The sequence below is a fragment of the Tachyglossus aculeatus genome, chromosome 25 (assembly GCF_015852505.1).
Source record: "Tachyglossus aculeatus isolate mTacAcu1 chromosome 25, mTacAcu1.pri, whole genome shotgun sequence".
NCBI classification, from domain to species: domain Eukaryota; kingdom Metazoa; phylum Chordata; class Mammalia; order Monotremata; family Tachyglossidae; genus Tachyglossus; species Tachyglossus aculeatus.
This window is the reverse complement of record NC_052090.1, coordinates 213,054-228,482: the sequence shown is the minus strand read 5'-3', so window position 1 is coordinate 228,482 and position 15,429 is coordinate 213,054. Positions and strand designations below refer to the sequence as shown.

Here is a 15,429-nt window from a genome sequence, read left to right as displayed (position 1 = left end):
ATCTAGATGGAGATTCCTGAAGGCAGGAGGTGACCCGAGCCTGAGGGGAGGGAGAGAGAGCAGGGGCAGAGATGTAAATTTGGGTGTCCTCAGCATAGAAATGAAAGTTGAAGCCGTGGGAGCAAATGAGTTCACCAAGGGAATGAGTATAGGTGGAGAACAGAAGGGGACCAAGAACTGACCCTTGAGGAACCCCTACAGTAAGGGGATAGGAGGGGGAGGAGGAGCCCACAACGGAAACAGAATGAATGGCCAGAGAGATGAGGAGAACCAGGAGAGGACGGAGTCTGTGACGCCAAGGTTGGTTATCATGTTGATGATGATGATGTTGGCATTTGTTAAGTGCTTACTATGTGCAAGGCAATGTTCTAAGCACTGGAGAGCATATAAGGTGATCAGATTGTCCCACGTAGGGCTTACAGTCTTCATCCCCATTTTATGGATGAGGTACCAGGCACAGAGAAGTTAAGTGACTTGCCCAAAGTCACACAGCTGACAATTGGCAGAGCCAGGATTTGAACCCATGACCTCTGACTCTCAAGCCCATGCTTTTTCCATTGAGCCATGCTGCTTGAGGAGAAGGGGGTGGTCACAGTGTCAAAGGCAGCTGAGAGGTTGAGGAGGATTAGGATAGGATAGGAGCCACTGGATTTGGGAAGAAGGAGGTCATTGGTGACCTTTGAGAGGGCAGTTTCAGTGGAGTGTAGGAGATGGAAGCCAGATTGGAGGAGGTCTAGGAAAGAGTTGGAGTTGAAGAATTTGAGGCAGTGAGTGTAGGCTATTCGCTCTAGGAGTTTGGAAAGGAAGAGTAGGCGGGAGATAGGGCAATAACTAGAAGGAGCAGTGGGGTCAAGAGGGTTTTTTTAGGATGGGGAGACATGGGCATGTTCAAAGGCAGAGGGGAAGGAACCGGTGGAGAGTGAGCGGTTGAAGATGGAAGTTAAGGAGGGGCGGAGGGAAGGGGCGAGAGTTTTCAAAAGATGAGAGGAAATGGGGTCCGAAGTACAGGTGGATGGAGTAGCACTTGAGAGAAGGGAGATCTCATCTGAAGATACTGCTGGGAAGGATGGGAGAGTAGCGGAGAGGGTTGAGAGTGGGGGGGTTGGAGAAGGAGGTGGGGTGACTTTGGGGAGCTCAGACCTGATGGTGTTAATTTTACTAATGGAGGCCAGATCGTTGGGGGTGAGGGATGGAGGAGGGGGAGGAACAGGGGGCCTGAGGAGGGAGTTAAATGTCCGGAACAGCTGGTGGGGCTGATGGGCATGGGTGTCAATGAGAGAGGAAAAGTTGTTTTGCCTGGCAGAGGAGAAGACCGGAAAGGATAAATTCAAAGTGAACAAGGTTGGCTTGGTGTTCAGACTTTGATAAATACAATTGAATGAATAAATTCTCTGCCCAGAGTAGGCTTACAGTCTAGAGGGAGAGACAGATGTTAACGTAAATAAATGAAACTACAGCTATGCATATTAGTGTTGTGGGGCTGGGAGGGGGGATAAATAAAGGGAGCAAGTCATGTAACACAGACAGAAATGGGACAAGAGGAAAGGAGGGCTTAGTCAGGGAAGGCTTCTTGGAGGAGATGTGCATTCAATAAAGTTTTGAAAGGGGGGAGGGTAATTATCGGATATGAGAAGGGAGGGCATTCCAGGCCAGAGGTTGGATGTGGGCCAGAGGTCAGGGTCAAGGTAGATGGGATTGAGGTACAGTTAGAAGGTTAGCATTAGAGGAGTGAACTGTGTGGGCAGGGTCGTGGTAGGAGAGTAATCAGTGGAGGTAGTAGGGAGCAAGGTGATTAAGTGCTTTAAAGCCAATGGTGAAGAGTTTCTGTTCAATGCCGAGTTGGATGGGCAACAACTGAAAGCTCTTGTAAAAAGGGGAAACGTGGCTTGAACGTTTTTGAAGGAAAATGATCTGGGCAGCAGAGAGAAGTAGGGGCTGGAGTGGGGAGAGACAGGATGTAGAGCTTGATGCAGTAATGCAGATGGGATAGGATAAGTAATTGGATTAACATGGTAGTAGTTTGGATGGAGAAGAGGGCCTTGGGCCTGGGGGGGATTCTCCCCCATTTTCCCTACTGAGAGCTCACCTCCTCCAGGAGGCCTTCCCACACTCAGCCCCCTCCTTCCTCTCCCCCTCCTCCCCCTCCCCCCTTACCTCCTTCCCCTCCCAACAGCACCTGTATATATATATATATATATATGTATGTATGTTTGGACGGATTTATTACTCTATTTTATTTGTACCTATTTATTCTATTTATTTTATTTTGTTAATATGTTTTGTTTTGTTCTCTGTCTCCCCCTTCTAGACTGTGAGCCCACTGTTGGGTAGGGACCGTCCCTATATGTTGCCAACTTGGACTTCCCAAGCGCTTTGTACAGTGCTCTGCACACAGTAAGTGCTCAATAAATACGATTGAATGAATGAATGAATGAATGATTTTAGTGATATTGTGAAGGTCGAACAAACAGGATTTAGTGATGGATTGAATATGTGGGTTGAATGAGAGAGAGGAGTCAACAGTAATGCCGAAGGTTTGGGCTTGTGAGACAGGAGGGATGGTGGTGCCATCTCCAGTGTTGGAGCAGTCAGAGGGAGGACAAAATTCTGTTTTAGACATGTTAAGTTTGAATGACAGGAGGACATCCAAGTAGAGATGTCTTGAAAGCAAGAGAAAATGTGAGACTGCACAGAGGGAAGAGGGATCAGGATTGGAAATGTAGATTTGGGTAGCAGCTGCATAGAGGTGATAGTTGAAGCCATGGAAGCAAATGAGTTCTCCAAGGGAGTGGTTGTAGATGGAGAATACAAGGGGACCCAGGTCTGCGCTTCTGAGGGACACCCAGAGTTAGGGGGTGGGAGGCAGAGGACAAGCCCGTGAAAGAGGCTGAGAATGAGCGGGCAGAGAGATAGGAGGAGAGTTAGGAGAGGACAGTGTCAGTGAAGTCGAGGTTGGATAATGTTTCCAAGAGAAAGGTGTGGTCTACAGGGTTGAAGGCAGAGGTCTAGGAGGATTAGGATGGAGTTGAGGCCATTGGATTTGTAAAGAAGGAGATCTTTTGTGATCTTTGAGAGGGCCGTTTCTGTGGAATGAAGGGAATGGAAGCCAGATTGGAGGGGGTCAAGGAGAGAATGGAAAGAGAGGAACTTGAGACAGCCCGTGTAGACAACTCGCTCAAGGAGTTTGGAAGGGAAAGGTAGGAGGGAGATGACGTGATAACTGGAGAGAGCCATGAGGTCAAGGGAGGTTTTTTTTTAGGATAGAGGAGACATGGGTATGTTTGAAAGCAGGGGGGAAGAAGCCATTAGGGAATGGATAGTTGAAGATGGCAGTTAGAGGGAAGAATGGAGGAGGCGGTTGGTGGTGAGGTAGAAGAGATTGAGGTATAGTGAGTAGGTTAGTATTGGAGGAAGGAAGTGTGTGGATTGGGTCATAGTAAGGAGGTACCTTAGAAGGGGGTAAGGTGATTGGGTGCTTTAAAGTCTTTGGTAAGCTGTTTCTGTTTGATTTGATGGTGGATGGGCAATTACCAAAGGTTCTTGAATGGGGAAGCATAATAATAGTAATAATTATGGTACTTGTTAAGTGCTTACTACATGCCAAGCACTGTTCTAAGTGCAGGGGTACATACAAGTTAATCAGGTTGGACACAGTCCCTGTCCCACATGGGATTCACACTCTTAATCCCCATTTTACAGATTAGTTAATTGAGGCACAGAAAAGTGAAGTGATTTGCCCAAGGTCACACAACAGACATATGGCAGAGCCAGGATTAGGACTGGACTGGACTGAATGGTTTTGTAGAAAAATGATCTGGGCAAATAAGACTGGAGTGGAGGAGAGATAGGAGTCAGGGAGGTCAGCAAAGAGGCTGATGATCAAGGCGGGATAGGATAAGTGCTCAGCATAATGTGGTGGCAGATGTTGTGAAGGTTGAGCTGACAGAATTTGATGACAATGAATATATGAGTTGAGTGAGAGAGATGAGTCGAGGATAATGCCTAGGTTATAGGCATGTGAGACGGAGAATGCTGATGACTGTGAGCCCACTGCTGGGTAGGGACTGTCTCTATATGTTGCCAACTTGTACTTCCCAAGCGCTTAGTACAGTGCTCTGCACACAGTAAGCGCTCAATAAATACAATTGATGATGATGATGCTGTCTACAGTGGTGATGGGAAAGTCATGGGTGAGACAACTTTGTGTGGGAATCTAAGGAGTTCTGTTTTATGTTAAGTTTGAGATGGGACATCCAAAGTAGAGATGTACTGAAGGCAGGAGGAAATGAGAAACTGCAGAAGATGAGTGAGACTGGGGCTGGAGATGTAGATTTGGGCAGAGTCTTGTGGGACTCCCACTGTTAGGGGGTGGGAAGCAGAGGAGGAGCCTGCAAAAGAAACTGAGATGGAGCAGCCAGAAAGATAATAGGAGAACCAGGAGAGGACAGCCTCAGTGAAGCCAAAGTTAGATAATGTTTTCAGGAGAAGGGTGTGGTCAACAGTGCTGAAGACAGCTGAGAGGTTGCGGATAATTAAGATGGAGTAGAGGCTGCTGGATTTGGCAAGAAGGAGATCATTTGTGAGCTTTGAGAGGGCAGTTTCTTTGAAGTAAAGGGGCAGAAACCAAATTGGAGGGAGTCAAAAAGAGAATTAGAGGAGTGGAAGTACTACTACTACTACTAAATCACTGAATCCTCTTGGTTCGACCTTCAAAATATCACTAAAATTTGCCCTTTCCTCTGCATTCAAACAGCTACCACAGTAATCCAAGCATTTATCCTATCCCAACTTGATTACTGTAGCAGTCTCCTTGCTGACCTCCCTGCTTCCTGTCTCCTCCCACTCCAGGCCATACTTCACTCTGATTTTTGTAAAAAAAAAAAAAAAAATGATCCAGGCAGCATTCAGGCCATGTTTCCCCACTCCTCGAGAACCTCCAGTGATTGCCCACCCAGGCCCACATTAACAGGAGCTCCTTATCATCAGTTTTAAAGCACTCAATCACCTTGCCTCCTCCTACCTCACCTCACTACTCTCCTACTGCAACCCAGCCCACACACTGCACTCCTCTAATGCTAACCTTCTCACTGTACCTTGATCTCGTGTCTCTCTCTGCCAACCTCCTGCCCATGTCCTGCCTCTGCCCTGGAGTGCTCTCCCTCTTCGATTCGGACAATTACTCTGTCCACCTTCAAAGCCACATCTTCAAGACACCTTTCCTGACTAAACCCTCCTTTACTCTTCTCCCACCCCTTTCTGTTTTGCCTTAATTTGCCCCCTTAAGTCTTCCCCCCTTCCCAGCCCCACAGCACTTATGGTCATATCTGTAATTTCATTTATTTATATTAATGTCTGCCTCCCTGTCTAAACAATAAGCCTGTTGTGGGCAGGGAATGTGTCTGTTATATTGTACTCTCCCAAGTGCTCTGCACAGAGTAAGTGCTCCATAAATACTATTGACAGAGTAGTGGTATTATTTATTGAATGCCCACTTGGCATAGAGTACTGAATATTAGATGCTCTGAGCCTAGTATGCAGAAAGAGCAAAGGCCTGGGTGTCACCGGACCTTGCTTCTAATCCCGGCTCCACCACTTGTCTGCTGTGTGACCTTGGGAAAATCACTTCATTTCTCTATGCCTCAGTTACCTCATTTGTAAAATAGTGATTAAATCCTACTCCCTCCTACTTAGATTAACTTGTATCTACTCAGTGCTTAGAACAGTGCTTGCCATCTAGTAGGTCCCCAATAATGATTATTATTATCATTATTCTTAATACTATCACCACCACTATTCCCTACCTTTCCTCTTTGTTATATTGTACTCTCCCAAGGGCTTAGTACAATGCTCTGCACACAGTAAGCATTAAATAATTAAGATTGATTGATTCTTTTGCTAGGATGATGGTTAAGGCATGTGAACTGTAAATTGTTGACTGTGACCTGTAGGTGAGTGCTTGGGTGAAATAAAAGGGGCATCCCAATCAATCAGTCAATGCTATTTATTGAATGCTTACTGTGCTATAAGTGTTTGGGAAAGTATAATGCAATAGAGTCGGTAGTTGCAATTCTACTCCATACGGATGTACTGAAGGCAGGAGGAAATGAGAGACTGCAGAGGATACCTGCTGCAGAGAAGCAGCGTGGCGCAGTGGAAAGAGCCCGGGCTTAGGATTCAGAGGTCATGGGTTTAAATCCCAGCTTCACCACTTGTCAGCTGTGTGACCTTGGGCAAGTCACTTAACTTATTTGTGCCTCAGTTACCTCATCTGTAAAATGGGAATTAAGACTGAAAGCCCCATGTGGGACAACCTGATCACCTTATATCCTCCCCAGCACTTAGAACAGTGCTTAGCACTTAGAACAGTGCTTTGCACATAGTAAGCGCTTAACAAATGCCATTATTATTATTATTGGTATTATTATTATTATTATTATTACCCTGTGTGATGATGCCATATATGCCATTTTGCAGAAATATACTAACTTCAGAGCATTTGTACTGGGGTGAGCCACTGACCTATTCACTGTTCCCTACCCAGGTCTGTGCAAATTAGAATGCTTGAATACCTAAACTGCTGAACCTGGTGGGAAGAGTCACAACAGGGGGAGGCTGAGAGCTGAATATGAATAACAGGCGTAGAGGCTTGTGACACAGTATGGTAAAGGACAGGGGCCAGATCATCTGGACACTGGTCTGTCCATTATGAAACCCTACCCCAGATGGGGCTCAGAGTCCAAGTAGGAGGGAGAGCAGGTATTGAAACTAGGGCACAGAGAAGTTAAGTGACTTTCCCAAGGTCACACAGCAGGTAAGTGGCATAGCCGGGATTAACCCAGGCCAATGCTCTTTCCTCTAAGCCATGCGGCTTCTCTACCAGCACTGCTGCTGACTTCACACCGCAGTAACAAGTCTTCCCTCTGCTGGTGGTTTTCAAGGACAGGGGCCTAGGGTGACTGCAGGAGTGCCAGAGTAGTGTTGGTGTCTGCAACCATCCTCTGCCCACTTCCAGAGTCTTAGTAACCTGGCTGCGACCCCTTTCCTGCAGGCCTCCACTCTATCTACTGCTCCCTGGATCCCCCAGGCCCAGAGTGGTGGTACTACTTTTCGTTGGAGCAGCCTCATGGAGCTGGCGGTAGATCTACCTGGGTGCCAGGAAAGCCACAGCTGGCATAGGGCCTACAACAGCCCACCTGCTCACCCTTCTCTGCCTTCCCCCTCCCTCCCTTCCCTTTCCTCTTTTCCTCTCCTCTTCCTTTCCATTCCCTTCCCTTTCCTCTTTTCCTCTCCCCTTCCTTTCCCTTCCCTTCCCTTCATCTGTTCTCCTCCTCCTCCCCTTCTTATCCCTTCCCTTTCCCTCCTCTAACCTTCCTTCTCTCTGACTCCTTTCCCTTCTCTCTTTTCTCCTCTCCTCCCTTTCCCCTTCCCTTTCCCTCTCATCACCTTCTCTTTCCCTACTCTCCCATCTTCTCCCCTCATCATCTCCATGCCCTTCTCCCTTCTGTTCTCCTCCCCTTCCTTTTCCCCTTTACTCTCCTCTTCTCTTTCTCCCCCATCTCCTGGCCCTGAGCAAGGCAGGCAACTCAGACAGATTCTGAGTTGGAAGTGAACTGAGATACCAGACAATTGGAAGCCAGGTTACTATAACCAGGAAGAGAAGGGAAATACAATGTACCCTCAGTTGCCGAGGAAGTAGAGCAGATCAGAGACCATTCTTTCATTGTCGCATTTATTGAGCGGATCACAGCTAAAGTCAGCTATTTTCCTCCGACTTCTACATTCAGAGAAGCCAGGAAAACAAAGTAAAACCAGCAATCCAGCCCAAGCACATATTTGATTCCCTGAATTGGATTTTAGAGAGGGTACAGGAAGCAAAGGTTCATGGAGGCAGTCGCTTGGACTGGAAACCATGACTTCTGTGGTATAGTGGAAAGTCCACAAGACTGGGAGTCAGGGGACCTCTTGTCTGAGAGCTCACTGTGGGCAGGAGATGTGTCTGTTTATTGTTATATTGTAGTCTGCCAAGCACTTAGTATAGTGCTTTGCACACAGTAAGTGATCAGTAAATACGACTGAATGAATGAATAATCCCGACTCTGCCTCTTGCCCACCATAGACCTTGGGCAAGTGACTTAACTTCTTGGTAACCTGTTTTCTCATCTGTAAAATGGGGATTCAATACCTCTCCTCCCTAAGATTGTGAGCCGTTTGTGGAACCAGGGACTGGTTTTAATGTGGTTACCTAATAACTACCCTAGTGCTTAGCAAATACCACAATCATTACTATTATCTTGCTGCTGACTGGAGAATTGGGCACGAATGGAAAGATAAGGCCAGAGCAGGGACCCAATGAGGCAGTCCGGCAGTCCGGCTGGGCCCAGCTCGGGTGTCGAGATAGCAGCAGCCCCAGGGAAGGGAGCCTCAAGATTGCTCTACCGGAGCAGAAACTGTGGCCTGGTGCCCAGTTCTCCAGTGCAAATTGGTTCTGCTGCTATGTCTACTATACCATTCATTCATTCATTCAGTTCAATCACATATATTGAGTGCTTACTCTGTGCAGTGCATTGTACTAAGTTCATGGGAGAGTGCAATGTACAGAATTGGTAGACACATTCCCTGCCTACAGTGAGTTCACAATCTAGAGGAATACAGTCTACTGTAGTGGAATATTGCTTAGCTCCTTTGAAGAAAATATTCCTAAGCAACTGCCGACGCTTCTTTGAATGCTATCCAGGCCTAGGTCCACCCACTCCACCAATCACCCACCCGCATACACCAGTGACCTAGGGGGTCTGGGCTGCACCGCTAACAGATTCAGCCACCTGGTGTGCAGCAAGTGATCTTGGGGCCATTAGTCATAAATAAATGTGTTCTCCCCTCCCCCCAACCCCCGCCCAGTCCTAGGCTCACAGTCAGTGAGGAGTCAGCCTTCTTCCCCCAACCCCTGTTGGGCCCCACACATGCTTGCCAGAATGGGCCAGGATGAAGGGCAGATCCAGACCTCATGTGGCCATGCACTGCTGGCCACAGTGCTAGGCGGAAGCCCAAACTAACTGCATCAGCCTCCTTTGCTGGCCTCCCTGCCTCCAGCTTCTTCCCTCTAGGTCACAATAATAATAATGATGTTGATGGTATTTGTTAAGCGCTTACTATGCACCAAGCACTGTTCTAAGCACTGGGGTAGATACAAGGTCATCAGTTTGTCCCACATAGGGCTCACAGTCTTAATCCCCATTTTGCAGATGAGGGAACAGAGAAGTTAAGTGACTTGCCCAAAGTCACACAGCTGACAAGTGGTAGAGCTGGGATTAGAACCCATGATCTCTGACTCCCACGTTCAGGCCATGTTTCCCCACTCTTTCCCCACTCCTCAGGAACCTCCGGTGGTTGCCCATCCACCTCTGCATCAAACAGAATCTCTTTACCATCAGCTTTAAAACACTCAATCACCTTGCCTCCTCCTACCTCATCTCACTACTCTCCTACTACAACCCAGGCCTCACACTTCGCTCCTCTAATGCTAACCTTCTCACTGTACCTAGATCTCATCTATCTCTCTCTCTCTCTGAATCTCTATTCTGCGCCACCCTGACTTGCTCCCTTCTTTTATCCCCCCTCCCAACCCCACAGAACTTATGTATCTATCTGTAATTTATTTACTTATTTTAGAGAAGCAGCATGGCATAGTGGAAAGAGCAAGGGCTTGGGAGTCAGAGACTTTGGGGTCTAATCCCGGCTCCACCACTCGTCAGCTGTGTGACTTTGGGCAAGTCATTTAATTTCTCTGTGCCTCATTTACCTCATCCATAAAATGGGATTAAGACTGTGAGCCCCGCGTGGGGCAACCTAATTACCTTGTATCTACCCCAGCACTTAGAACAGTGCTTGGCACATAGTAAGTACTTACCAAGTACCATCGTTATTATTATTATTATCATCATATTAATGTCTGTCTCCCCACCTCTAAACTGTGAGCTCGTTGTGAGCAGGGAATGTCACCATTTATTGTTGTACTGTACACTCACAAGTGCTTAGTACAGTGCTCTGCACACAGTAATTGCTCAATAAATACAAATGAATGAGTTCACTGGTGAGCACCAACTGGGTGCAAAGTTCTGTACTAAGGGCAGGGGGAGAATACAGTAAAGGATAATTGAGACAGAGTCCTTGATTCCAAGGGGGCTCGTGGTCTAGGAATGGGGTCTGAGAAAGGGGTTGGCAATGGGCACTTGAGGAAAGATTGGAGCACATAAGGACATGGGAACAATGATGAGCACAATAAAAAGCCGAAGAGCACTGTGGTTGAAGAAGCCATTGTAGATTGTGAGTCCCCCACCCTTGTTGTGGACAGGGAACGTGCTTGCCAACTCTGTTGTATGTATTTTCCCAAGCTCTTAGTACAATACTCTGCACAACACACTCAGTAAATACCACTGATTTATTGATTGATAGTGACCGTGTCTAATTCAACCCTGTATATTTTCTCTCAGAATTTAGTACAGTGTTCTGCACACAGCACTTAATATTACAACCCCCTCCTTCTCCTCTTCATCCTATTTCTTAGCATACTGACAAGGGTAAACTCCTTGAGGGCAGAAATCATGTCTACCAACTCTGGTGTACTCGTCGAAGTGCTTACTAAAGTGGTTTGTACAGTTAAATGTTCTATAAATCAATCAATCATGTTTAATAACTGCTCACTGTGTGCAGAGCATTGTACTAAGCGGTTAGGAGAATACAACAGAGTTAGTAGACATGTTCCCTGCCCTCAAAGACCTTAGAGGCTGCAGTCTTTAATTAATTGATCCAACAGTTACAAGAGCTACATTTCCAACACTCTAAAATGTATGGGAGGTGATGCTATTTCTGTTGGTGTCCAGCGCTTAGAACAGTGCTTTGCACATAGTAAGCGCTTAATAAATGTCATCAGGTTCCCTGCCTTGCCCATCCCCTGGATTATGGGGGAAGGGGAGATCCCTGGTCCAATGCTTAAATCTTGTGGAGTGGAAAGGCTGAGACCATGTTGCCCCCTGCTGGACTATATGTGTACTTACATATATTCAATTGCACTATCAATGATTCGTTTTAATTACTCTGCACGTAGACTTCATATCTGTCTCCTCTCCCGAATATAAGTAAGCTCCTTGAAGGCAGGGAAAGTGTCTCATGTTTCTGGATTGCTTAGAACAGTGTGTTTCTCCCAGTGGTGCTCAATAAATACCATCATTACTACTACTACTAATAATAATGATAGCATTTATTAAGCGCTTACTATGTGCAAAGCACTGTTCTAAGCTCTGGGGAGGTTAACAAGGTGATCAGGTTGTCCCACGGGGGGCTCACAGTCTTCATCCCCATTTTACAGATGAGATAACTGAGGCCCAGAGAAGTTAAGTGACTTGCCCAAAGTCACACAGCTGATAAGTGGTGGAGCCGGGATTTGAACCCATAACCTCTGAATCCAAAGCCCGGGCTCTTTCCACTGAGCCACGCTACTACTATTGTTACTACTATCAATTACATATATTAAGCACTTACTGTGTGCAGAATACATGATTAGGAGAGTACAATATACCAAATGAGCTTGCAGTCTAAAGAGGGAGACAGACATTAATGTAAATGAATACTTTGCAGATGTAAACATGAGTGCCAAGGGGCTGAGAGTGCGATGAATAAAGGGTACAGATCCAAGGGCAGTGGTGGCACAGAAGGCAGAGGGAGTAGGGGAAATGAGGCCGAAGTTGGGGACGGCCTCTTGGAGATGTGCTTTTAATAAAGCTTGAGAGGTGGGGCGAGTGATTGTCTGTCAGATGTGAAGGGGGAGGGAGTTCCAGGCCAGAGTCAGGACATGGGAGAGAGGTCAGTGGCAAGATAAATGAGATCGGTACAGTGAGTAGGTTGACATTAAAGGAGTGATGTATGTAGGCTGGGTTATAGTAGGGAATCAGCAAAGTAAGATAGGAGGGGGGCAAGGTGATTGAGTAAAATTCTACTACTACTACTACTTTTTTAAAATGGCATTTGTTAAGTGACACATAGTAAGCACTGGGGTAGATACAAGATAACAATAATAATAATTACTATGTGCCAGGCAATTAAATAATTAGATTAGACATAGTTCCCTGTCCCACTCAGGGCTCACAGTCTTAATTCCCATTTTACACATGAGGGAACTGAGGCACAGAGAATTGAAGTGACTTGCCCAAGTTCTCACAGCAGATAAGTGGCAGAGGCGGGATTAGAGCCCATGACCTTCTGAGTTGGCCTGTGCTCTATCCACTAGGCCATGCTAGGTTGGACACAGTCCATGTCCTACATGGGGCTCACAGCCCTAATTCTCATTTTATAAATGTAGTAACTGAGGCAAAGAGGAGTCAAGTGACTTGCCCAAAGTCACACAGCAGACAGGTGGCGGAGGGGGATTAGAATCTAGGTCCTCTGACTTCCTGGCTCATGTTCTTTCCACAAGATGACACAGCTTCTCTTACTACTACTTACACTATTACTACTATTACTAATACTATGCTTCTCAGCCTCTGCCTCAGTTTTACTGCCCTGTAGCATAAAGTATTTTGTTCTAGGCCTGTAACAACCTCCTGAGACCCCACATATCCCAGTACAAAACCCCTCTTGCCCCAATGACCATACCAACTACTTTGTTGACAAAATTGAAACCATCAGCAGAGAATTCTCTGAAATCTCCCTCTCCTTTGCCCTATTTCTTCTCACTCCCACATCCACTATCTCATCCTTCTCAATTGTCTCTCAAGTGGGGGAATCTCCTTTCTACTTTCAAAGTCTACACCACTGCCCCAACCTGTGGCTCTGATCCCATCGCTTCTCACTTACAAAAACTCTTGTGCCAGCTCTGCTTCATTTCCTTCCTATCACCTTCACCTGCAGTCTCTGAGAATTTCTTGACTTCTCCCTTTGAACTCATCCATGTCTCTCCTACCCTAAAAAGTGATAATAATTGTGGTATTTGATATATGCTTAGTATGTGCCAGTGCTGTAGTAAGTGCTGGGGAAGATGCAATATAATCAAGTTGAACACAGTCCCCATCCCATGTGGGGTTCACAGGCTAAGTAGGAAGGAGAAAGAGGTATTTAACCCCAATTTTACAGATGAGGAAACTGAGGCATGGAGAAGATAAGTGATTTGCCCAAGGTCTTATAGTAGGCAAGAAGCAGAGCAGAGATTAGAACACAGGCCCTCTGACTCTCAGGCCCTTGCTCTTTTCACAAGGCCATGCTGATCTTCTCAGGACCCCACTGTGCCAAAGGCAAAAATAGGAGGAGTCCATCAGTACTGCAACACACAGGAAATACTTTATTCACTGACAGATGGAGAAATGCTGGCAAAGCAGGTCTCAGTACAGGTCGAGGACACGTCGCAGAGACCCAGCCCTGGCATCGGCAGCCCCCCAGTCCGGGAAGCGGCCATACTGTCCAGGCCGCAGCAGAAACTGCCTGCCCCGGAAATTGGCCATCTCGTATAGGATCCAGCAGCCCTCCAGCACGCTAATGGAGGGGACCTCAGTCAGCTGGAAGCGATCATAAAGAGAAGGGCAGTCATCGCTCAGCTCCACCATCTGGCCCTTCTGGTCCTCCCTCTCATACAGCCGGATCCTGTGGGTGCTGGACTGTCGGCCCGCGGGAAGGGGTGAGAGATGCTGTGAGCTGCCTAATTGTGACCATCTTGGCTGCACCCCCCGGTCCCTCCCCGCTCCCTCCAGTTGGGACTGCGAGCCACCCAACAGCCACAGAAGCAGTCACAAGGTCATCCTGCTGTCCAGTGGCTTTGTGGCTGCTGTTAATTTTCCAAAAAACTCCAGGTGAACAAAAACTTCCCATTAGGCCACATCATGTCTGTTAGGGATCAATGAGGGATAGGGCTGGGAATTAGCTGGTTGGAGAACAGCAGCGACATGTCCACCAATATTGTAGTATTGCACCCTCCCAAATACTTAGTACAGGGTTCTGCATACAGTAAGTGCTCAATAAATACCAAGGATGATGACATAACATGTCGGGGGTGGATCGGGGGGCCAGACTCTTGTCCCTAAGTGGCTCTACATAGTGTTTCCATACTGGAAACACTCCATCAGCTCATTAGCATTTCAGAGGGAATGCTGATGGTGCCTCAGTCCCAGTGGTCCCAGTGTCCCATTTTCAGGAAGTATATGGTAACGATGAGCTTTACATGCTGACCCCTATAGTTCCTACTAGGCTGGTCTGGCAAACTAGAGCCACACCCTGCTTCTGAAACAATGTGATTCCACTGGCCACAGGGGCTATGGCCCCATTTTCCTGTTTCTCCCAGTGTGTTCCACCCAATAATGGACAGTCCTGCTGCAGCTGGAGGAACAAGCCCTGGGGATCCCTGTCTCCCTGAGCCTGGGAGTGCAGAGGCATGGATACTCACAGCAGGAATGAGGCGGCAGGACTGGATGGCATCACTGAGGCCCATCCAGTGCTGGTAGTCAGAGTAGTCTCCAGGGCGCAGGTAGTACTGGCCACCCAGGTAGTTTGGCCGCTCATAGACCATCCAGCTCCCGCTCTCCACACGGATGGAGTTACAGCGGCTGAAGTAGGCCTGCAGGTTGGAGTGGTTGCTGCTGCGCTCATGGCAGCGGCCCCGGAAGGCCCTGTCCTCATAGAAGATGATCTGTCGAGGAAGAAGGGCAGCTCTAGTGCAGAGGCTGCTCAGACCCCTTGGCCACCTCATCCCTCTTTGCCCCCCCTCAGCCACCTTGACCCTCTCGGCGCCCCCACAGCTCCCATTGGCTCCCTCACCCCCCGTGCCGGGCTCACCTTCCCCATGCTTGTCAGCCGGTGTTTGCAGCAATCAGTGTTGGGGTCCCAACGGGGCCCACCACGTTATATATCCTGGCCGCTGGGTGCTGCATCAGCAGGATCAGCACAAAAGAGGCCCCACTTTCATAGGCTGGGAACAGCATGTTGCCTTTCTCTCTTGGGCATTGTGCTCAGAGGTTCTTTGTATGTTTTTTCTCATTCTCTCTAGGAGATTCTTGCTGTCATTGGAAAATGTTGTCCCTGGTTAAATCTACTTTGCCAACCACATTTGCAATGCAACTACAATAGGATTCTGTTGTACTCTCCGAAGTGCTTAGTACAGTGCTCTGCACACAGTAAGTGCTCAATGAATGCCACTGAGTGGCACTGATCAATCAATGAATGTCTTGTGTCTTGTGGTGGGTCCAGATCACTGTGGGGGTGGAAATCCCAAGCTCCATCCATCTCATTCACCAGGTTTCTTCCACAAGAAACTGAGCTCCTGGGGAAGATGACAAAACTGAAGTGGAAAAGGGAGAAGGAAGACCAGAAACAGAGATGGCAGGGAAGACCACATCCATTGTGTCTGCAAGGGAAGTGGGTGTGAGGGCCACAAGGAGGAATCTGGGCATC

The 15,429-nt window shown here is 47.5% G+C and overlaps 1 protein-coding gene across 2 annotated transcripts; it reads right to left on the bottom strand.

Moving 5' to 3' along the window:
- Positions 1–13,370: 13,370 nt before the first annotated feature.
- LOC119945399 (gamma-crystallin D-like) lies at positions 13,371–14,823 on the bottom strand. Of its 2 annotated transcripts, XM_038766451.1 has the most exons (4): positions 14,815–14,823; positions 14,426–14,668; positions 14,204–14,206; positions 13,371–13,643 (listed from the first exon to the last, which is right to left on the bottom strand). In XM_038766451.1, exons 1-4 carry the CDS (start codon positions 14,821–14,823, stop codon positions 13,371–13,373), a joined length of 528 nt encoding a protein of 175 aa, XP_038622379.1. The 2 variants fall into 2 exon arrangements, with proteins under 2 accessions (XP_038622379.1, XP_038622378.1); XM_038766450.1 differs by lacking the exon at positions 14,204–14,206.
- Between the last annotated feature and the right edge of the window lie 606 nt (positions 14,824–15,429).